Genomic DNA, 24,950 nt, shown 5'->3' with positions numbered 1-24,950 from the left:
TGTCTATTTCTAAGAATTTTTCTAAAAGGGATGCTTAAAAAGTATTTAAAAGCAATTAGATAGTGGTAGCTGAAAGATCAAATGGTGTCAGAGCATGTGTAATAGAAAAAGAATATGGGGCACCTGGGTGGCTCCGTTGGTTAAGTGTCTGACTTTGGCTCGGGTTGTGATCCCACAGTTCATGAGTTCAAGCCCTGCATTGGGCTCTGTGTTGACAGCTCAGAGCCTGGAGCCTGCTTCAGATTCTGTGTCTCCCTCTCTCTCTGCCCCTCCCCTGCTTGCACTCTGTCTCTCTCAAAAATAAATAAACATTAAAAAAGAGAGAATGTGGGCTGTTTTTATAGCCAAGTTGAGCAAAGAATTGATTTAACTAACTGGATAGTTCCTGGAAAAACTGTCTGAATAGCCCCAAATGTGACTTCTTAAAAACTATGGAGATATGTTTCCCTAACCCTATTTTTTAAAATTATTTATTTTTGTTTATTTTTTGAGAGAGTGCACAAGAGAACATGAACTGGGGAGAGGCAGAGAGAGAGAGGGAGAGAGAATCCCAAGCAGGCTCTGTGCTGACAACAGAGATCCCAACGTGGGACTCAGTCTCCTGAACTGTGAGATTCTGGTCCAAAATCAAGAGTCAGATGCTTAACTCACTGAGCCACCCAGGTGCCCCACCCTGCTACCCCTGTTTTTGAGCCATGTGTATTTATCTACCACAAGAAACTCTGACATGTACTCTAAAAGTTGCCAAACTAGAGAAAGGATGAAAGGAGAATATATTGAGAACCTCTGACTTTCTTATTCCTTTTTTTTTTTTTTTCAAATTAGTCACATTTATCTACTTAGAAGGATGTTTGTCTGTTTTGGCACTATTCTTTTCTTTTTACAGCTGTTCTCGTAGTAGGAATTTTGCCTGTATTGAGCCGAGTTTGGGATTTGAGTGTATACTTTTGTTTTTGTTTTTTGTTTGGTTGTTTGTTTGTTTGTTTTTAACTGCTCCTATAATGAGCCATCTGAGGTAGAGAGTTGTGACAAAATGGAATGTAGCATCTTATTTCCAGAGTCTTGGCAGATACCTATTTGAGATTTGTCATAAAAACCTTATTCTAAATTTAAGCTTGGGTCCCTGTGTATGTATTTTAAGGACTCCTTTGCTAACTGGTTATCCCAAATTTCAGTCGCTTTTCTATGGATTTAATATCTTTTAACTTACTACTGAGTTAATTTTGGGGCCAGATTAAACTGTTTGCCTGAGTTAAGGAAACCTACTCTGGTTTTGATGGATTCCTGATCCCTGTGTTAGAAAACCTTAGAGTAACCGTTTCAAAATTACTTTTGGAAATGGAAATTTAGTGCACCATAGTTTTTTAAAGACTTATAAGAAAAGAATATGTTCCTTATAAAAATATGGAATAATTTAGTGTTATCAGTTGCCTAGTTCAGAGAAGGATGTTGAAGAACTGGCTAGCTCTTGCATTCATTGCTTTCTATTTTTACTGTCACCTTCTGACTTCGGGCTTCTCACCTTGTACTCTGGCTCTTCTAGTTGCTTAATATCTGATTTCCCTGTTTTTTTAGGTTCTCATTATACATCTTACTCACTCATCACTTTTGGTTTATCTCTGCAACACAGCTTTGATCCTATCACTCCTCTGCTTCAAAATTTTCCATGGCTCTCAGGATGATGCCCAGTATTCTTACCCTAAACTTTTAAGGTTAGCCTTAATCTGCTTTTCAGGGCTCAGAGAGATGCAGCCTTCTCCAGGATGTCTTCATTGATACACTAGTTTAAATAATCGAACATGGCTCTTTCTTTATACTGTTCTTTTGCACTTATTTTGTCGGAGCCTTAAGAGTGAGGACCATTATCAGCAAATTGTATTTCTCAAGTATAGAGTATAATGCCTTGCTGTCTACTACTAGCTTGAAGTGGGTAGGGTGGGGGACCTTTCTCACTTATTCATGACACACTGTGTACCATAAGAAACAATGAATTACACATTTATTTACATGTAACTGTATATGCATGTCTTACTGAAGATTGGCAAATACAGTTTTATTGCGTCTCATGTTTTATTTAAAAAATTTTTTTTTAAGTTTATTTTGAGAGAGAGAGAGAGAGAGAGGAGAGTGCTGAAGGGGCAGAGACAGAGGGAAAGAGGGAGAGAGAATCACAAGCAGGCTCTGCACCATCAGTGTGGAACCCGATGCAGTGCTTGAACTCATGAACCAGGAGATCATGACCTGGGTCAAAATGGAGTCGGATGCTTAACCAACTCAGCCACCCAGGTGTCCCTGCATCTCATCTTTTAAAAATCTGCAATTTAAAACTTGCCCTTCTAGAAAGCTTATGAAGAAAAAAAATTGTTTCCCACATGTTAGGGGATGGTATAAATGATTTGCTGACTGTATAAATGATTAAATTTTGACAAGGAAACTTTTGGGAAAAGGGAAAAATAGCTATATGCCAAGATTTGTTAATAAAGATGAGAAGTAAACCCCTTTTCCGTTTTTTTTTTTTAAACAAATTATATTTTTGGTAACTTTTTTTTCAGCTTTCTAGAAATCTTGAGCACGTAAGTATTCAGCTCTGTGTTTATTCAACAAACATGCTCATTTGGCATAGTTGGAAGATGATGAATTTGACGAAGACCTGAGTGTGTATCCAGATTTGATTACTTAGGAAATACGTGTCTTTGCAAATTGCTTAATGTGAGCCTCAGTGTCCTCCTTTATACAAACGAGGAAACTCCTAGCTTACCCAACAAAGTGATTTTGAGGATTAAAGAGATATTATGTACTTATGAATCCAGAGTAGACACTCTTAAGTATTTTCCTCTGTTCTCCAGTAAAAGGTACACCTAAAATACTTATTTTGTACATTACATTATTTCATAGAGTGGGAAAGTTATTAATAATGTTTTTACTTCTTTTCTCAGATATCTACTTCTTTCAGTTCTTTGCTCTAATAAATGTTTCCTCATTAGGGAAGCATTGCCTGGCCACTCTTGTACGAAGTAGCAACCCCTGTTTCCATTTCCCTTAACTTGCTTTATTTTTCTTTGTAGTGCTTGACACCAGCTGATGTCATGTATTTGTTTTCTATTTCTTCATCTTTAGGATGTAATAAACTAAGGGCAGGATTTTTTTTTTTTTTTTAATTTTGTTCACTAGTGAATCTTACAATTCTTAGAACCATATTGTAGGTGTTCAGTGAATATTTGTTGAAGGGGTAAAGACTTAATGCACCCCCACTTCTAATCCTTTAACCCCCTGCATTAGAATTACCTTGGTGGTTGTTAGTGGGGGTGCTAGTAACAAATGTAGATTTCTGGACCCTGCTCCTGATCAGCTTAATCAACTCTGGAGGTGAGATCCAAGAGTGTATTCCAAGCAAGCCACCCAGGTGGTTCTTAAGCTTCAGTGTACATGGGACTCATTGTTTTATGGTGTAGCTTTGGCTAATTAAATATTGGCAGTATAACTCAGGCCCAGCTATAATTAAATTATGGATGGACTGACTATGCTGTAGCAGTTATTTCCCCTGTTGATCTGTCAAGGGAGACTTGTTTTTCTGTAGTTTTGATTATTTTGGTTACTCTTATTATTTTTGTCCAGAACTCCAGTTTAATCTAGAACTTTAAGGATCTAGAAATTTCTTTCAAATATTAGATATATACAAGTCCACCTCTCCCAAACAAAATCAAACCCTTTAAGCCCACACATAATCTGTACTTGTCATTTTTTACTCATGAGAACAGATGAACTGATATCAGGGATTTGTTTTAAGTGATAAACATTATTTAAAAATATGGGCTGTTTTTCAGTGTCCTTTCTATGACTATACATCACTGGGAACAATGATTTTTATAAACATTATCCTGTAACATTGAAAGGCAGTTTGGTATAGAGGAAACAGCATGGGCTTAATTAAAGACCTAAATAGAAGTCTCAGTGTGTATACTTTTTACCTGTAGAATCTTGAATTTCTTTTTAAAAAACTTCTTTGTCCAGGGGCCACCTCGGTGGCTCAGTTGTCCAACTCTTGATCTCAGCTCAGGTCTTGATCTCGGGGTCGTGAGTTCATTTGACATTTTGGTTTTGAAGTTTATCCGTGTATACACACTTACATCATATTCGTTAATTTCAGTTTTTTCTATTTCATGGTTTATTTATCTATGAATATTTAGATTGCTTCAAAAACTTTTTTTTTTTTTTTGCAATTTCAAACAGTACTTCAGTGAACGAGAAACCTTGTTTTTCTTTTCCTGTGCACATGTGTAAGTATTCCTCTAGCATATAAATAACTTCCCAGCGTGGAGCCTACTCAAAAAAAAAAAAAAAAAAAAGCCCCCAAGCCCCAACTTCTTTGTCCACATTTCATCTCTCTGAAATGGGGATAATTGCTAAGTCTCAGGGTTGTTGAGAGGATTCTTGTCACAGTGCCTGGCCTAAAGTCATAGAGTCATTCGATAAGTATAAGTTCCTTTTTCTGTGGAAGTAAATTCTGAAGTAACTCAAAATACTTCATTGAAAACAGTTATAACCTATTTCAAACTTATAAAAATGATAGACAGGTGCCTGGGTGGCTCAGTTGGTTGTGTGTCCAACTCTTGATTTCTGCTTAGGTCATGATCCCAGCATCATGGGATCTGTGCTAAGCCTGGAGCCTGCTTGAGATTCTCCCTCTGCCTCTTTCCCCCACTTGCTCTCTTTCTCTCTTTCAAATAAATAAAGTTTTTAAAAATTATAGAAAAAATACTAAAGATGTCCAAATGCTCATTGCATAGATCTAATGCATTGTATATGCCCTAATTGTTTTGAATCGTTTTTAAAAATGTTTTTAAATTTATTTTTGAGAGAGACAGACAGAGCGTGAGCGGGGGAGAAGCAGAGAGAGAGGGAGACACAGAATCTAGAGCAGGCTCCAGGCTCTGAGCTGTCAGCGCAGAGCCTGATGCAGGGCTCGAACCCATGAGCTGTGAGGTCATGACCTGAGCTGAAGTCAGACACCTAACTGATTGAGCCACCCAGGTGCACCCATTTTTAGTTTTATTTATTTTTATTTAAACAAAAATCTTTTTTAAGTTTATTTATTTTGAGAGAGAGAGAAAGAGCATGAATGGAGTAGGGGCAGAAAGAGAATTACCAAGCAGGCTCCGTGCTGTCAGCACAGAGCTCTATGTGGGGCTTGAACTCAGGAACCCTGAGATCATGACCTGAGTTGAGATCTAGAGTTTGATGCTTGGGGCACCTGGGTGGCTTGGTCTGTTAAGCAGCCTTCCTTCGTTTCTTCCTTCCCTCCACAGACACACACTTATCTTGAAGTTGGTATACATGTTTCCTGTTTTTTTAATAGTCCTATAACATATATGTATTTTTAAAATAAACAATATACAATACTGTGCTGTATTTAAAAATTTTTAGTAAGTGGCTTAAAGTATGTACTTGTGGTTTGATTTTTTATTTGACATTGGTTTTGAAGTTTATCCATGTATACACACTTAAATCTTATTAACTTCAGTTTTCTATTTCATGGTTTATTTATCTATGAATATTTAGATTGTTTCAAAAATTTTTTTTGCAATTTCAAACAGTTCTTCAGTGAACAATAAACCTTGTTTTTCTCTTCCTGTGCATATGTGTAAGAATTCCTCTAGCATATAAATAACTTCGGTAAACATTTTTTTCAGTATTTCGTACTCTAATTCTTTAACAACTGGGACCACAGAACAAAAGTGTATATCCCCCCCGCCAAAAAAAAAGTACATAAGAACAGATGCGAGACCGTTGGGGGTGTCTTGGGTGAGATTTTCCACAAGACTTAACTTTAGAAGAAAATTGAGAAAAACCTTAGGACTTTAGGTTGCAGAACCTAAACAGAATTTTTCTGAATTTCTACGTTGTTGCTTAGAGTCCCCTGAGCCATTATTTATTCTAGCATCTCTTAACTAGCTAACAAAATTGACTTCATAAACTGCAGCCTCATTTAAAATATCTAATTTAGGGGCGCCTGAGTGGCGCAGTCGGTTAAGCGTCCGACTTCAGCCAGGTCATGATCTCGCGGTCTGTGGGTTCGAGCCCCGCATCAGGCTCTGGGCTGATGGCTCAGAGCCTGGAGCCTGTTTCCGATTCTGTGTCTCCCTCTCTCTCTGCCGCTCCCCCGTTCATGCTCTGTCCCTCTCTGTCCCAAAAATAAATAAATGTTGGAAAAAAAAATTTTTTTTTTAAAAATAAAAAAAAATCTAATTTAAATTAACTTCAGTTGAAAAGTGTTTTTCTGATCTCAAAATATACTTATATTTAAGTGCTTAATATTTGGTTATAAGCTTTCGGAAAAAAACCTCGCATTTATATGTTTGTAGTCTGTTTTACATTTTTCTTAATCTAGATGAATTCATAAAAACATTTTTATGCCTCAGTATTCTTTAAATGGGAACAACAGAAATTCTGTGACATCAGTACTGGTTACTGTGGAAACAGTAGTTTTCAAGTGAAAAATAATATGTGAATCTTCTAAGAAAACAACTTTTGTTTCTCTCCTGATTTGACAGTAATTAAGGAAGGAGATGAATTACATTAGATACACTTTAAAAGCATTTTTAGCAAAATGATTAGCAAAACAGGCGGAGCTGGTGTGGGAAAGTATCTGATACCTGAAATTGTTAATAGATCTTCTGGAATCTTTGAAGTTTTTATTTTTGCAATTTGCATTCTGGTTCCCATTTTACATGACAGAAGTTTAATAACTTTGTGAGTTCTTAATAACGCTATTTTATAGGAGCAAATAGTTAAAACGTTTTCTTGTAGGACCTGACTGGTTAATAGCTGCTTCTCTTTTTCAAAAAAACTATATTAGGGGCGCCTGGGTGGCTCAGGTCATGATCTTCCGGTTTGTGCGTTTGAACCCCACATTGGGCTCTGTGCTGACAGCTCAGAGCGTGGAGCCTGTTCCGGATTCTGTCTCCCTTTCTATCTGCCCCTTCCCCGCTCACGCTCCGTCTCTGTATCTCTCAAAAATAAATAAACATTTTAAAAAAAAACTATATTAATGAAGTCCAAGTTTGTGTCAGTAATCTTATTCTGGGCTGCCTCTGTCTGGGGGAGAGGGAGGGAAGCCCAGCACTGTTTTAAAAAGCTCACCCAAGCTTTAAGAGACTCTTAAAAACTGAGAACAAACTGAGGGCTGATGGGGGGTGGGAGGGAGGGGAGGGTGGGTGATGGGTATTGAGGAGGGCACCTTGTGGGATGAACACTGGGTGTTGTATGGAAACCAATTTGACAATAAATTTCTAAAAAATAAATAAATAAATAAATAAATAAATAAATAGCTCACCCAGGTGACTGATGATGGCTCCAGACCAATAATTTTCAACCCCAGCTATATATCATGTCAGCATATTAAAACATTTTCTGCACTTGTATTTTTAAAGTAGGGATATCTATGTTCACTGCCTTATTTCGCTGTTTCTAGAACCCTCAGTGGCTAGGCTGGAGGTTAGTTACATCAGAATAATAGCAGTCTCCCAGGAAGAATACAGGATTATAGTTTGGCTTGAAAATTTTTCTCCTTCTGTGAAAACTTTAACATAGGTAGAAACTACAAAATAAAATTAGTTTACATATTAACACCTGTAAAATACGGTGATCCTTGGTACTTCATTAGGTTCTGAGACCAGCAGTGTTGATATCACTTTGGAATTAGAAATATGCGGTTTCAGGCTCCACTCCAGATTTACTGAATCAGAATTTGCATTTTAACAAGATCCTCAAGTGATTCATATGCATGTTAAAGTTTGAGAAGCCCTGCTGGAGAGGAAAAACACTAATAAGACCTGGCCCAGTTCTCCCTGCAAACAGAAGTCTAGTCCTGTGTTTTCCTTACCTGTAAAATGAGTGAATTTGGCTGCCTAATCTCTAAAACCCCTGTGAGTGATATATTAGATGTAATGTTAAGTAGTGAGGCTAATTTTTAGCCATAGGTACTAGAACTTGAATGTCCTCATGTATCTTCTAAACATGTGTTCTAGAAAGCATACGTATAATCTGTTGATGCTTAAAATACTTGTAGGATTAAAAAAAAAAGCCCTTCCTTCCTCCCCAGTATGAACAGCTGTCTTGAGTTCTTTAAGAAAATAACCATTAGTAATTTCCTAATACCTTTTTGTTTTCTTTTTTTTATTTTGAATTTTATTTTTTTTTTCAATATATGAAGTTTATTGTCAAATTGGTTTCCATACAACACCCAGTGCTCATCCCAAAAGGTGCCCTCCTCTATACCCATATACCTTTTTGTTTTCTAACCAAAATATTTTGGCATGATGAGGTAGTGGATTCACAGGAATTCATTTACAGAGGAGTACGTTTTTCACCATTGGAGACAATCAAAATTATATTTTCCAGCTCCTGAATTCAGGTCAAGAGAAAACATTTTAAATTGAATTTGAGCAATGTCAGAATTATTGGACAGCTCTAATTTTTTTTTATTTTTTATTAAAAAAATTTTTTTAACATTTATTTATTTTTGAGAGAGAGGGAGAGACAGAGAACCAATGGGGCAGGGGCAGAGAGAGAGGGAGACACAGAATCCGAAGTAGTCTCCAGGCTCTGAGCTGTTGGCACAGAGCCTGACCAGGGGCTCGAACTCACAAACCATGAGATCATGACCTGAGTGGAAGTCGGCTGCTTAACCGACTGAGCCACCCAGGCACCCCTGGACAGCTCTAATTTTTCATCACATTGGAGTATAACCTTCATGGGCAATATTCCTTGATGGGGACAATACTAATTAGAATATTTTTGTTCTGGAAAATGATTAATAAGTTGGTTGTACTGCTTTATCCTCTCATTTAATAAATGAAAGTGCTAAGGGGAATAGGCTGCATGTGATTTTTTTCAAAATCTGCCATACTGAAATTATTTACATAAAATTCACTGAGTTTTGAGTACCTTTTGATGAGTTTCGATGAATGCATAGTTTTGTAACCACCATCACCGCCACCACAATCATGATATAGAACATTTCCATCATCTGAAAATGTTCCCTTGTACCCCATTATAGTTGTCTTAACTTGGGATGCTATAACAAATTAGCATAGACTGGGCACCTTAAGCAGACATTTATTTTTCAGTTATGAAGGCTGGGAAGCCCAAGATCAAGGTGCCAGCTGATTTGGTTTCAGTCCTCCTTTCTGGTTTGCAGATGGCTGTCTTGTGTGTCCTCACAGGTGGAGAAAGAGGTTCTCTCTCTCAAGTCTCTTACTAATCGCGTACATGAGGGCTCTACCCCCGGGATCTTATTACCCCCCCTCAACAGGCCCCACGTCCAGATACCATCACATTGGGGATTAGGGCTTCAACATATGAATTTGGGGGACCCACATTCAGTTTGTAGCAGTAGTCAGTTTCTCTTCCCCTACTGTCAGCTGTTGGTAGTTAGTGATCTGCTTTCTGTTACTGTAGTTTTACTTTTTCTAGAATTTCATGTATGTAGACTCAGACAGTATGGCATTTTGTGTGTGGCTCCCTTCACTTAGTATATAGCTTTTTAGATTTATTGTGTATTTCAGTAATTGTGTATTTCAGTAATTCATTTCTTTTCCTTTTTTCTTTTCTTTTCTTTTTTTTTTTTTAAAACATTTATTCACCTTTGAGAGACAGAGACAGAGCGTGAGCAGGGGAGGGACAGAGAGAGAGGGAGATACAGAATCAGAAGCAGGCTCCAGGCTCTGAGCTGTTAGGACAGCACCCAACAGGGGGCTCGAACCCATGAACCGCGAGACCATGACCTGAGTCAAAGTCAGACACTTAACTGAGCCACCCAGGCGCCCCCATTTCTTTTCCTTTCTAAGTAATAGTCCATTGTATGAATTTAACACAATTTATGCATTCTCCGGTAAATGGATATTTGGGTGGTTTCCAGTTTATGGTCATTATGAATAAAGCTACTATGAACATTCATTTTCAGGTTTTTTTGTCATAATGTTTTAATTTCTCTTTTAAGTACCTAGGGGTGTGATTGATGGTTGTATGGTAAATATGTTTAACTGGGGCTCCTGGCTGGCTCAGTCAATGGAGTACGTGACTCTTGATGTCGAGGTTGTGAGTTCAAGCCCCACATTGGGCATAGAGATTTTTGGGGGGAAAAATGTTTAACTTTCTATACGGTATTACCAAAAAGTTTTTCAAAGTGGTTGTATCATTTTGTACTCTTTTTTTTTTTTTAACCTTTATTCATTTTTGAGAGACAGAGTGCAAGCAGGGGTGGAGCAGAGAGAGAAGAAGACACAGAATCTGAAGCAGGCTCCAGGCACTGAGCTATCAGCACAGAGCCTGATGCGGGGCTCAAACCCACGAACCGAGAGATCATGCCCTGAGCCTAAATCAAAAGTTGGACGCTTAACTGAGCCACCCAGATGCCTCTAGCATCTTTATTTTCTTACAACAAATTCCTACAAATAGGTTTGCCATGGTATGAACTCTTTAAGGCTTTAAAAAATACGTGCTAGAATAAACTTCTGAATACTTGGATACTGTTTTCATATGGTTGTAGGGTGTAAATGTTGAGGGCAGGTGCCGGACACCAAAACATTGCTTTTGTCAAACTGCTAATTTTTGTAAATAGACTGAGTAGACTGAATGCAGGCTACTTTCCATAAGAATTTGTTTCAAGTTTTTAGTTGGAATGTGAATAACTTATACTTTCATTGCTTTTGAGTAACTATACTTTCATTGCTTTTGAGAAGTGAATTACTCCTTACTTGGTTCTCTCTCTACAAATTTAATTTTGGGCTGAAATAATGTAACGTTAGTAACATTTTATTGTAATGCAGATTTCTAGCATCTTTATATTGCCTTAGTGTGTAATTATGCCTGAAGTTTGCAGACGGATCTAGGTCAGTTCTGAAGTGTAAATTTTGCTGTTGGAATGTATACTGACTGTATGAATTTGGCAGATTTAAGATCAGTGTGTTTAAAGAGCAATCAAAAAGACAAATGTCTTTTTTATATATAGACTTCTTTTTTTAGAGCAATTCATAGCAAAATTGAGTGGAAAATACAGAGTGCACATCACCCCCTGTCCCCACACACCAACCAACAGCTGCCCTGCTCCACACCAGAGTGGCACCTTTGTTACAACTGATGAATCTTCACTGACACATCATTATTCCCCAAAGTCCACAGTTTTCATTAGGCTTCATTTATGGGGTTGTATATTCTGTGGGTTTTGACATATGTATGATGCCTTGCGTCTATCTCTGTAGCATCAGGGAGAATAGTTTAACTGCCGTCAAAATCCTTGTGCTCCACCTGGTCGTGTCTCCTCCCCCCCAACCCCTAGCAACCACTGATCTTTTTTTCACTTAGACAAGTGTCTTTTTGTAGGCCTTGTGGCAAATAGGTTAAGTATACTTAGTGTTAAGTATGGGGAAATAGCTGAGGAACAGTTGATCTGCTGTAGGTATCTTTCAGCTTTGACCTTGAAAGATGCATTAGGCGGTAGAGTGGGGGAGAACTGACTTGAAACAGTGAATCAGGAAAATTTATTGGGTGGTCGAAGTCTACTTCAGTCATTTTTTGGCATTGAAAAATGGAAATAAAATCACTATTCTCTGCCTAGCATTTAACTTCAATTTAAAATCTTAGAGCAATGCTAAATTTAAAAAGATTTCCAGTTGTAGGTAATCACTGAATGTTAATGTTTACAGGTAGTCTGATGAAATGTACAATTCTTTTTTTTTTTTAATTTTTTTCTTTTTAACGTTTATTTATTTTTGAGACAGAGAGAGACACAGCATGAACGGGGGAGGGTCAGAGAGAGGGAGACACAGAATCTGAAACAGGCTCCAGTCTCCGAGCTGTCAGCACAGAGCCCGATGCGGGGCTCAAACTCACGGACCGCGAGATCATGACCTGAGCCGAAGTCGGCCGCCCAACCGACTGAGCCACCCAGGCACCCCGAAATGTACAATTCTTGTATTTAGTTGCTTATATCAGTGTTTGATGAATGAAGTACTGTGTCTGTAGTTAGTACAAAAATGGTAGAGAAATCATGGTGGGGGAGTAAACTTAGTGAACCGTGTCATTGTGCTCCATCATGCTTTTGAAACATGTTTGCTGCACTTCACTTTAGAAGTCTGTAGCCTAGAAATGGTGACAAAAACGTAGACACCTGCTGCCTGTATATCTGAGGTACCTATCTTTATCCACGCTAATAAAAGAAAATTGGCTACATGGTAACTGTAGTCAACCAATCTAGGTGAAATTTCAAGTTAATAACTGTTAAAAACAAGTGGTTTGTTTTTCTTTATTTTTTAATGTTTATTTTGACAGAGAAGCAGAATGCAGTGAGTGGGGAAGGGTCAGAGGGAGGAGAGGGAGAGAGGGAGGGAGGGAGAGGGAGAGACAGAGAGACAGAGAGACAGAGAATGAGAATCTCAAGCAGGCTCTGTGTTGTCAGTGCAGAGCCCAATGTGGGCCTTGATCTCACGAATCATGAGATGACCTGAGCTGAAATCAAGAGTTGGATGCTTAACCAAGTGAGCCACCCAAGGGCCCTTGTTTGTTTTATTTTTAAGAAACTAATGCTTTCTTTACAGTAAGAACAAGACTGTTTGTTGGTTTTAACAAAATCAGCAATCTCCAAATTTGGTCATTGTGATATTTTAGCACTTACTCATTTTGGGTTTTTTTTTAATTAGTGTATTGGTAGAACTTCATACTTCTCACTGTAATTTTGTGTAAATATACTACTCTTGAGTTGCTGGAAGTATTTTCCCAAACTAGTTATGTGATTGTCAGATTTGCTTGTAAAATACCTAGGGGCAGGTGGGTATAAAACTCCTGAGTAAAATGTGTAAATTTCTTTCATTCAAGAAATATTTATTAAGCACCTGCTAGGTGCCAAGCACTATTCGGGGTGCTGGGAGATAGAGTGACCAACAGGATGATTGAGATTCTTATTTTTGTGGTATATACTTTCTATGGAGGGAGAGATATAAGGCAGAAATGTAAACAAATGAAAAAGGGTTATTTTAGATATTGAAAAGGACTATGGAAAAAAAAAACCACAAAACCTGTTTTGTTAAAGTGATGTGGAAGGGTGTGTAGACTGAATGGTCAAGGAAGGCCACACTTACGAGAACATTTGAGCTGAGACCTAGATGATGGAAGATAAAGCCACATGAGTTTCTAGGGACAGAACATTCCAGACAGGGGAGAACACAGGACAAAGATTCTAAGGTGGGAAACAGGTTTGACCTGTTCAAGGAACAGAAAGAGGTCCCGATTGCGATTGTGAGGGCCAGATCACATAGGACTGTGGAGGTCATGGTCAGGACCTTCAGAGTTTTGTTTTTTTCTGTATATTTTCTGGTTACAGTGGGAAGCTAATTGAGGGTTTTAAACAGAGGATTGGCAGTCTAGAGGGGGAGACCTATAATAAATAAGCATTTACATAAATATTCAAATGATGGGTAGATTCAGATTAGGGGAGTATAGGAGGACTAAACTTGATTAGGAACCTTAGGAAAGATATTCCTGAGGAAATGACGTTTAGGAAATGATGTTTAAACGGAGGCTTAAGGAATAAGCATGAGTTGATTAGGGCAACAACATGGAAAGAATATTCCAGACAAAGGAATATCCTCAGTGAAATATGAGTCTAGAAAGAGCTTTAGTAGCATAAGAATCCGAAAAAAGGCTAGCTTGTCTATTCGTAGTTTACACAGGCAAGAGTAGCACCAAATGTATTTGGGGCAGGAGAGATTTGGCAGTGAGTACAGGATTTTATAAGGTATGTGTAGGATTTTAGTTGTTAATGCTCTGTAACAGTGATTTCAAGGAGAGTAATTTAATAACAATCACATTTATCTATATTATTTTGTTACTACTCTGTGGAATTTAGATTGGTTTAAATTTTTTTTTTTTAACGTTTTATTTATTTTTGAGACAGAGACAGAGCATGAATGGGGGAGGGTCAGAGAGAGGGAGACACAGAATCTGAAACAGGCTCCAGGCTCTGAGCTGTCAGCACAGAGCCCGACGCGGGGCTCAAACTCATGGACCGTGAGATCATGACCTGAGCCGAAGTCGGCCGCTTAACCAACTGAGCCACCCAGGCGCCCCTAGATTGGTTTAAAGGAGGGAGCAAAAAGGGAGACCAGTTAGGTACCATTCTGTATTTGTATACCATTGAAACTGGAAGTGACAATATCATCTTTAATTAAATATTGATTGCTTTTACTTCCAATGATTCTCCTTTGAAATTGCTTGCTCTTTATATTGTCACTGTTTGTAGCACATTTTGAAATAGTGTTGCTGCTTTTGCTATGTTCAGTTAAAGGTGCCTTGTGATGGAAGAAAAGGCTCTCATAGTTTTTGCAAATCAAACAAGCTAGATATTTCTTTCTAGGGGAAAAAAAGAGCCATGAATGTAGATGTATAATCTTTTTTTTTAATTTTTTTTTTTCAACGTTTATTTATTTTTGGGACAGAGAGAGAGCATGAACGGGCGAGGGGCAGAGAGAGAGGGAGACACAGAATCGGAAATAGGCTCCAGGCTCTGAGCCATCAGCCCAGAGCCCGACGTGGGGCTCGAACTCACGGACCGTGAGATCGTGACCTGGTTGAAGTCAGACGCTTAACCGACTGCGCCACGCAGTCGCCCCATGTAGATGTATAATCTTTAAGAATAGTGGTTAGTTGGATGAGGTATTCTTGCCGTGTTGGCTACTAATATGCCACTCCTCAGTGGACTGGCTGTCTCCTGGGAGAGAAGGGACTGTCATTGCACTGAACACAGTAGATACTGTATGTCTCCTTAGATTGCAAAGGGTCATTTAGTAGACAGACTCAAGGGGAGAGTCTCTTAAAAATGTTGGGGTGGGGGAGGATAAGGTCCCTACCAGTGATTTGGCTACATGGGATCAAGCAATTGATAGGGAAGAAAGCCTGACAAGGGATAGAAGTCTCTGAAATTAGCTATTAGGTGTTTTTGTTTGTTTTGTTTTATTAAAAGGACAGAAACCTAAACTTTAGAAACTTGTCTCTGCTGTTGCATATCTTTTTTTAAGTGTTTATTTATTTTGAGAGAGAGAGAGAGAGAGAGAGAGAGAGAGAGAACAAATGACCATGTGTGTGCTCAGGAGAGGTTTAGGGGGAGGGAGGGAGGGAGAGAATCCCAGGCAGGCTCTGTGCTGTCAGTGTGACACAGGCATCTCCTGCTGTTGTGTGTTTTATTGTTATTTCTTCATTACTATTCAGTAAAGTTCTGCAAAGATTACCTTGTTTTGGTGTGCTGGGTGAACAAAGGAAGAGTTGATATACCTGTTTTGGGGAGTTAGGTAATTTGAAATGGTGGTTGTGGTCTGTAAGAGCCCAGAGGCAGATGAAACTATAGGATATAACTCTGTACCTCACTGACTATTCATTTTGTGTTTTCCAACAGAACATCAATCCTGTGCTTTGCTTTAATAAAGGAAGCTGTACTATTAGGTTACTCTTACTAAATTAGGGACTCATTAACTTTACCACTAGTGTCGGTTTTAGAAACTCCTTAGGACCCTAGCGTAGCCATTTAAGTTTCATAGTGAAAAATGTTTACAATTCATATGTTTTAATCTTTGTAACTTGGAATAATATCCAGGAAATGCCTACCAGGAAAATTGGAATTTGAATTATTAGGTAAAATTGACCCCCCCCCCATCCTCCCCTCGCATAGATCCGGTTTCAGTGTGTATACAGTAGCAGAAATTGTTTATAGAATAATGCAGTGCTCAAGAAACAGCTACTGTTCACAATTAGCTGTTTAGACTTAATAGTAGAGGCTATACTTAGTATTGTGCTTATCTGTGTGTATAGTGGGAAATCTTACCAGTATTCTTGGTCCTACTATAGAGGCAGTGAGAAATCCAATATGTACTTGAATATCACTTTTTGCAGATGATCTGTAACAAAGGGGAAGTTACTTGAAATTTTGCTTTAGTTGTGATCCCTTAGGAGAAGTTTGTAATGCAGGAATTCAAGTAACCTTTTTCTCTTTTTTTTAATTTTAGGTGAGAATCATGAAGATGATGACCTAGTAAACTCTGATGAGGTTATGAAGAAACCATGTCCAGTACAGATTGTTCTTGCTCATGAAGATGACCATAACTTTGAGCTCGATGAAGAAGCTTTGGAGCAGATATTGCTACAGGAACACATACGAGATCTTAACATAGTAGTGGTATCCGTGGCAGGAGCTTTTCGTAAAGGGAAATCATTTCTACTGGACTTCATGCTTAGATATATGTATAACAAGGTGAATAGTGTCTTTTAAATTGAACCCAGTTAAAAACAAAAAACAGCCAACCAACCCTGTTTAAAAATAATAGACAAAACACAGTAAGAGCTGTGTCTTTCATTTTACAAAAATCCAGTTCTTGCTAAGACTTCTCAGTTAAGACAGTAATCTAAGTTCGTTTGAGTTCTTGATTCTTCCTCATCTCCATAATTCCATTTTGCGTGCAGTCCATATGGATGCATGTGACTGAGCATCTATGTTACAGGCATTGTAGCTCTAACCCAAGGTGTCTGAGTATATTTTAAAGCCTCTGATACACTGTTCTCTCCCTTTTGGTTATTTCTTCACGCCTCCCCTTTTTTTGATCACCTTTACAATAATGGGTGAAGTAGGCTGATAGAGACTTTTGTAGAAGTACATCTGTGCTCTTTCAAATAAGTCAGCTTCAGTGACTATTACATTTTGAGATAAAGTCCGGTTCCTTAGTGTGGCTTCCCTGGTCTTCGATAATCTCTGAGTTTCATATCTTGCTTCTCTGTGTCAGGTATACTGTAGTTTTTGCAATTCCTCAGCTGTGTCATGTTATTTCTCAAATGTTGCTATATCCTTGGCTGATCTTTTCATAGGAGGCCTTCCCTGATTTTTTTTTTTTTTTTTTTTTAAGTAGGGCCACGCCCAGTGTGGGGCTTGAATTCATGACCCTGAGATCAAGAGTTGCATGCTCTAGGACTGAGCCAGCCAGGTGCCCTGAGGCCTTCTCTGATTTTTAAGACTATATTATGTCCTTCTCCCAACTCTCATGGCACTAGTCATTTGTTTCATTGAAACTGCTTTAGTTACTTGTTTTTCCTGGCTAGTTTAACTTCTGTCAGGAATGGGTCTTCTCTTGGTTACCATGTCTCCCTCACCTAACATTAACTAGCCTGCTGTAAGCACTTATTTTCTGTTTTGATCATTGAATCTCCCTCTGTCCATAAATTTATACTTGATTTATTTTTAATAAATATAAATCAAATTTATATTTGATTCCAAATACTTTTTGATGGTACCAGGCAATTGTTATTTCCCTCCCCCTTCCTGACTTTGGAATTTTTCCTCTGAAAAAAAGCAAAAAATAATTTTACTTAAATCAGTGTTTTTCTAACAGTTGAAAGTTGGGCTGAGGGAATGGGAATTTGATAGGGACGAAGAAGAAGGAATTGGAAATTTGGAGTGGAGCATTTAGAAGAAAGGGCTTTCCTTACATGGCGTTTGACATTCAGAAGCCACGTGAAGATGCTAGAAATAACACTTTGACAGAGTTATGTAATTAAGCTCTTGTCAGGGTGCTCACCTTTATGAGTTCTATATTAATCTGAAACTGGGTGTGTATGCATCTGCCTTAAGGTAAGTAACAGTTGATTTTCCAGGAAGCTTTTCAGTAAATTCTTTTTGTAGGGATCTCTTTAGGCATCATCAGGAATGCCTGAGTATCAGGAATGTAATTCATATTAAATGACACTATTTTACATGTTTAGCAAATTGAGAAAGATACAGTATTTCATCCATTTAGACTTAGTTATTTCCCAGTTTTACATCTGAAATAGAGAAATGAATAGTGGCATATATTTTTTAAAGACTGTGCCTTTAAAGATGATATTTGAGGTTCTGACTCCTTAAGTAAGCTTGTATATATCATATTTATGTGTGTCTGAGCTGTTCCTGCAAATGTATTTGATTCCAAGTAGGTCACAGACAGAATGTTCAAAGGGGAAAGAAGCTTAGATCATTTGCCTAGCAATGACAGATAAGTTTCACCTCAGGTGCCATTTCTGAATCCATCTCTGATCAATTAGTAGTGGTCGTTCAGAGGAGAGTAGCAGTCCACACATGTGTCATGTGTTTGCAGTTCTTTTCCTGGGGAAGACGCTGAAGCCATGGGAAGGTTATGAGGGCCTGAGTCACACCTGGTTAGTGGCTTCTAGGCTGAAACATCTTTATTAATTTTCATTGATATGCTTTCCATAGAGAATTTATGCTATAAATAATTTATTCTGTTAATTGAAAATGGCATTAAACATTGTTGAGTTTTGGGATGACATGCCTCAGTTTAACACTGATTTGGTGGTGGGTCATGCTTTTCCTAAGGGAATGAAATTAAAGAAGGAGATAGTTTTGAATTTATTTCATTAACCTATCTGCCTGCAAAGGTGGGATGCTGAGGGAGGTAGGAGATGAACATGGCTTATATTGACTTCATATGTCCTTTTTATTGACCTGGGTAAGGGTGTAGTTCACTAAAGAAGCTAAATACAAATTTTTTACATATGATTTAGAAATAGATGACTGTTTTCATTTTAAGTAGTTAGTAATCGTAACACAAGAGCACATGAACATGAGCTCTTTTCTGTTGGATACAAACAAAAACTTCAGTAGTTCTTAAAACTAAGACTATTCTGAGATTTTTACCAAATCTTTTTTTTTTTTTTATTTTAATTTTTTTGAGAGACAGCAGGAGCAGGAGAGGGGCAGAGAGAAAGAGAGAGAGAATCCAAAGCAGGTTCCAAGCTGCTAGTGCAGAGTGCAGAGTGGGGCTCCAACCCACAAACTGTGAGATCATGACCTGAGCTGAAATCAAGAGCCAGATGCTTAGCTGACTGAGCCACCCAAACATTTACCAAACATTTCTAAATTATAGGGGAAAATTCTGACTTTTAGTTCTCATTCTCTTGTGAAGGAAACAGCTTTCTACACAGTTTTCTTTTTTTGAATTGCTACTTATATTTTGAAAATAGGTTGTTTTTAAAGTATAGGAGGAAAGAAATTAGTCTTTTGTAAGCTTAAGAGGTGAACTAAACCTTTTTCTAGAATAAAATTCTCTTATGTATGTTGGAGTTAATCAATTCTATAGTTAGACTCTAACCATGAAATATAACAGAAGGTGACTAAAATTGCTGATTTACTGGATTCATAATGTAGAAGACCTTTTGAACTTCCAAAGATATCACTTAGGACATTTACTATGAATGCCGTATATGAGAAATACCACAAAAATTCAAGTTGTTAGTGAAACTAACAATTTGTAAGTAGAATATTTATTACTTGTAAAAGTCATTCTTAAAAAGCTATAGATGAAATAATTACAAAAATTTATGTGCAGGGGCGCCTGGGTGGCTCAGTCAGTTAAGCATCCAACTTGGGCTCAGGTCATGATCTCAGGGTTCGTGAATATAAGCCCCTCATCGGGCTCTGTGCTGACAGCTCAGAGCCTGGAGCCTATTTCAGATTCTGTGTCTCCCTCTCTCTGCTCCTACTTTGCTTGCTCTCTCTCTCTCTCTCTTAAAAATAAATAAACATTAAAACAATTTTTTAAAGTTTACATGCAAACTGTTAGATCTATTATGTCCATATTTAAAAAAAAAAAACCCTATTTCATGTGTAAAAGTAGGCAGTTACACAAGAAGAGATGAAAATCTGTGATGAGAGACAGCATTGGTAGGGAGGGAGACTTTTCCCTGTGAAATAGATATATAGACTCTCAAGTATTCTGTGTCTTTCCCTTTCTAATGCTGATTTGGTTGTTGGGGATGTAGTTTAGGCAAATGTATTTCTTCTTCTTTTGAATTTCCCTTCTTTTCCCCCTGAAGTATAATTTATATATAGGGAAGTACTCAAATCTCAAGTGTGTAGCTTGCTGAAATTTTACATATGTATACACCCCTATTACCACCACCCAGATGAAGATCTAGAACTGTCCCCCCCCCCACCTGGTTATGTCCCTCCCGGTTAATATCTAACCCCAGACGGTAACCCCTGTTCTGAACTCTTGTGTACCCCAGACTGGTTTTTGAACTTCACATGAATGAAATCACGTCATAAGAATTTGTGTTTGGTTTATTTCTTTAAACTATCTATGAAATGTGTCCATTTTTCGCATGGAGTGATCGTTCATTATTTTTGTTGCTTTGGTGTCCACTATGTGATTATACCACATTTTATTTATTCATTTAACTGTCGGTGGATATTTGCTTTCATCTCATAAGTTTTAGTGAGCTGATTTTTGTGAATCCCAAGCTTCCAAAGTAGATAACTCCTGTGATAATAGGAATTATTAGAAAAATGCTGATCAAATTATCATGTAAAGGAATTTCAGTTTTAGGAGTTGGTTTAGGAAGGTCAAAACTGAATTTGGTAGAATTAAATTATATAAACGTTAATACTTGGTATATTGAACACTAAGCATTGGTGAGAGCTGTTAACTGATCTCTTCTAGATAGTTTTTTTTTTTTTTAATTTTTTTTTAACATTTATTTACTTTTGAGAGAGAGAGAGACACAGTGTGAGCAGGAGAGGGACAGAGAGAGAGGGAGACACAATCTGAAGCAGGCTTCAGGCTCTGAGCTGTCAGCACAGAGCTGGACGCGGGGCTCGAACTCATGAACCTGAGATCATGACCTGAGCCGAAGTCAGACACTTCGCTGACTGAGCCACCCAGGCGCGCTAGATAAAGAAAGAGTCTGAATTGTGTACAGAGTTGCTTGTACTTTTGTATCATTCTCTCTTTTTTTTAAATAACTTTATTATGAAGAATTTTTAACACATGTAAAAGTAGATAACAGTATAATGAATGCTCATGTATTTACAGTTATCAACTCTCAATCTCATTTCATCTATATGCCAACTCACTCTATACCTTTTATATTGTTGTGAATATGTCCAGATATATCATCTCATGTGTAAATATTTCAGTTTGACGGGTTTTTTGGACCTTACAGTAATATCATACATAAAAATAAATAATTCCTTAAGGTAGGTATATATAAGGTTAATATATGGAATCAATTTTCCAGTTGACTCAGATATTTTAATTTTTTCATTTTTAACAGTTTGCTTAGAGTCAAGAGCCAACTAAATGAGGTCCACATTGTGATTGGTTGTCTTTAAAGTGTTTCTAATTTTTTTTTTTAGGTTTCCCTCCATCTATTTTTCTTAGCAGTTTATTTGTTGAAGAAACTGACTGTTGGTCTTACAGAGTTTCCCAGTCTGGATTTGCTGATTTTATCCCATTAGTGTAATTTTTACATGTTCCTTTGTCCTTTGAATTTGCTGTAAATTGTTATTTAAATCTAAGGACTTGATCAGACTCAGGTTTGACTTTTGGGTAAGAGCACTTCCAAGATGATGTATTGTTCCATGAGGAAGTGCAGATTATCTTTTTTTTTTTTTTTAGCTTATTTATTTATATTTGATAAAGTGGGGGAGGGGCAAAGATAGATAGAGAGAGAGAATCCCAAACAGGCTCCTTGCAGTTAGTGCAGAGCCTGATGTGGGACTTACCTCACGAATTTTGAGATCATGACCTGAGCAGAAATCCGGAATCAGGTGTCCCCAGATTATCTTTTAAGATAACAGTTTTTGAATCTTTACTGAATTCTAGGTATTCTGATTACTGAACATTAAATAGGTATTATTTCCCTCAGTAGTCACATTCACCCTATGCAGTAGTGTTAGTATTTCAGCTTGATAGTTGAGGAAATGAGGTTCAAAGGAGGTGGCGAGGCTGAGATATAAACCAGGCAATTTGATTCTAAAGCCTTTATTCTTAAAACTACTATGTAAAATGATGTTTGATCCTTTACCTACACTAAACTGTTTTTTTGTTGTTGTTGTTAGTGTTTACTTTTCACTGTTTACTTCAGAAGTTGAGATAGCCCAAGAGGAGTGCATGCTTGGTAACTTTTTTGCTGCCCACTGGTATCTATATGCTTGATGAGTAAAGAGTTTTGACCCCATTTATAACATAATTGCTAAAGACATTTTAAGAGAAGTTGTAGATGATATTATTATTATTATTATTATTATTATTATTATTTAAAGAGCTGCTCCCAGAACTGCTTCCAGAGATCAGGAGTAAGAACAGTTTTTTTTTTTTGTTTTTTTTTGTTTTTTTAAACGTTTATTTATTTTTGGGACAGAGAGAGACAGAGCATGAACGGGGGAGGGGCAGAGAGAGAGGGAGACACAGAATCGGAAACAGGCGCCAGGCTCTGAGCCATCAGCCCAGAGCCTGACACGGGGCTCGAACTCACGGACCGCGAGATCGTGACCTGGCTGAAGTCGGACGCTTAACCGACTGCGCCACCCAGGCGCCCCAAGAACAGTTTTTAAAGATCATATGTGCTGCTACATATAATTTGCCAAAAGCACAAATATCTCCAAATTGGCCATATGGGATATTGAACTTGATTTCACCCTTTTTTTTCCCTAAGGCTAACATTGTCTGAGATGTGGGGTTTGTGAGAAATGTGTGAATGCATGAAGGAAAACTTGGTTTGTTTCATGTTCCTTTTTTAAGAAAGAAATGTATTTAGAGGATGAACAGTATTTTTAAAAGGTTCTGCCTAGGGTCATTTTATTCTTTTGTTTTTTGTGTGTGGTATAACTTGCATATAATAATAAAGTGCATAAATCTTAGGATAGCCAGTAAATTTTTGTGTACCTATACTTTTTGTAACCACTGCCACTCAGATCAAGAAGGAGAATACTACCAGCACTCTAGAAGGCTCTCTCATTTCCCCTGCCGAGTATTACTATCTCCAATACTCAGAGTCCACCACCATCCTGATCTACATCACTATAGATTAGTTTGGTCTACCCTTGAGCTTTACATAAATGTAAAGCTTTTTACATGAAGCACTTTACATAAAGTATGCGCTCCTGTGTGTGATTTCATTGACTCAACATTGAATCTAAGAGATTTATCCATGTTATTGCATGATCCAGTAATTGTTGTTTGTTAGTGCTGAGTGGTAGGTTATTGGGTGAAGATACCGATTTATTTACTCCTTCTTTTGAAAGACGCATGGGTTCTTTGTAATTTTTGTCCATTATGAATAAACCTACCATGAATATTTGTGTGCAAGTCTTGGTGACATAATCACTTATTTCTGTTGGGTATATAACCAGGAGTAGAAATGCTAGGTTCATAAAGCCCAATTCACTGTACTAGGGACTGCCACAATTTTTTTCCAAAGTGGTTTTGCCAATTTGCACTTCCTTGAGCAATGTAAGAGACTTAAATTTGTTATACATCTTATGAACAGTATTGTCAGTCTTTTTAACTTTAGCGATTCTGATAGGTATGCATTGTGTTAATTTTAGGTCATCATTGTACTCTATACAGGGTCATGCTTATAAAACTGTTACCATATTTACTGTAGAAACATAGCTTATTCATTTAATTATTACTTTAACTGCATTCACATTTGTGAATTTCACTCATTATATGTGAAGCAATGTATGTAACTTATGTAACAAGCTGTGGAAATTTTAAGTGTTATATTATTACTATTTTTGCCTATGCGAGAAGCCAGCCAAATTTGATCAGAATTTTAAGTCAGTTAGGAAAATAAAAATTGGTTCGCTTATTTTTATCCCTGAATATAAGCTAAGGAGTGAGTATAGAAGTTATGTGGACTGTGGACTACCTTTTTTCCATTAGCTCACTGGCTTTCTTTTCCTCCTAGATTTTGATTTCTGCGTTGAAACTAATCTGTTCTTTCACGTGCAGGTTTAAAATTAGTGTGAGTAATTTCAGTTAGAAAAACTTCAACAAGTGTTACCAAAGCTGGAGGAAGCAGAAGCAGAGGAGTCTACAATATATTGTTCAAAGTCCTTATAGCACTGTCTTAGGAGAGGCTTTCTCGGGTGCATTCCTGAATCTATTCCCTGAAAGTGTTGTGTCATTTGTAGTCTTTCAAACAGCTCTCCAGCTTTAAGCCCCAAATGTATGTACTGCCTGTTTTGTATTTTCATCAAAAATATGATACTATGGCATCACATATGAGGACTTGAGAGAACATAAATTATTTGTTCCAGCAGACCTTTTTCCATTCTGAAGTCTTTGTTCCTTTTAAGTTAAAATTTACTATTTCTAAAGTACTTGATTCTATTTAGGTCATCTATTAAAAGATATCGTAATAGATGGTTAACATAAACACTGATTACTCAAACACAGTTTTAAGACATTCAGGGAGTTAAACAGTCTTGTATAATTTAAATTTCTTTTATATTAACGGTCTCTGGTGAAGAAATACGTTATTTTATTTATTTATTTATTTATTTATTTATTTATTTATTTATCTCTCTATCTATCTATTTATTTATTTATTAGAGAGAGAGAACGAGCGAGCATGTAGAAGCCAGGGCCGGGCAGCGGGTGAGAGAGAGAGGATCCCAGACAGGTTCCATGCCCAGAGCAGAGCCTAACATGGGACTCAGTCTCACAACCGGGAGACCGTGACCTGAGCCAAAATCCAAGAGTCGGATGCTTAACTGACTGAGCCACCCAGATGCCCCAAGAAATACTTTCTTAAAGTCATTAACCCCCTGCCTCCCTCCCTTATTCTCCCAGACAGTTTTACTACTTAACTCACGAGTTTTACTTCAAGAATGTTTCGTTCTCACTATTTGAAACATTTTTTAAAAAAGAACTAATAGGATGCATTTTCTGTAGATACTTTGGATAATGTTCACCATAATCCTTTCATGAAGAAGCAAGTTGAGGGGTGCCTGGGTGGCTCAGTTGAGTGTGTGACTTTGGCTCAGGTCACAATCTCCTGTTTTGTGAGTTCAAGCCCTGCACCAGGCTCTCCACTGACAGTGCAGAGAGCCTGCTTGGGATTCTCTCTCG

At 37.6% G+C, this 24,950-nt stretch overlaps 1 protein-coding gene across 5 annotated transcripts in view; it reads left to right on the top strand.

Moving 5' to 3' along the window:
• The window catches only part of ATL2 (atlastin GTPase 2), a 59,071-nt gene that overhangs the window by 9,757 nt on the left and 24,364 nt on the right, over positions 1-24,950 (top strand). For 4 of the 5 annotated variants that reach the window (XM_086700393.1, XM_086700394.1, XM_086700392.1 and 1 more), the window contains exon 2: positions 16,053-16,297. The exons of the other annotated variant lie outside the window; for it this stretch is intronic. In XM_086700393.1, the coding sequence (XP_086556519.1) occupies positions 16,053-16,297 (245 nt within the window). The remainder of the gene's footprint in view (positions 1-16,052; positions 16,298-24,950) is intronic. 5 annotated transcript variants of the gene reach the window in all.

The sequence above is a fragment of the Puma concolor genome, chromosome A3, assembly GCF_028749965.1.
Source record: "Puma concolor isolate L17-30 chromosome A3, mPumCon1.1.hap2, whole genome shotgun sequence".
In the NCBI taxonomy this organism is placed as follows: domain Eukaryota; kingdom Metazoa; phylum Chordata; class Mammalia; order Carnivora; family Felidae; genus Puma; species Puma concolor.
Note: the sequence above shows the minus strand (reverse complement) of the source record. Positions and strands in the feature narration are given on the sequence as shown.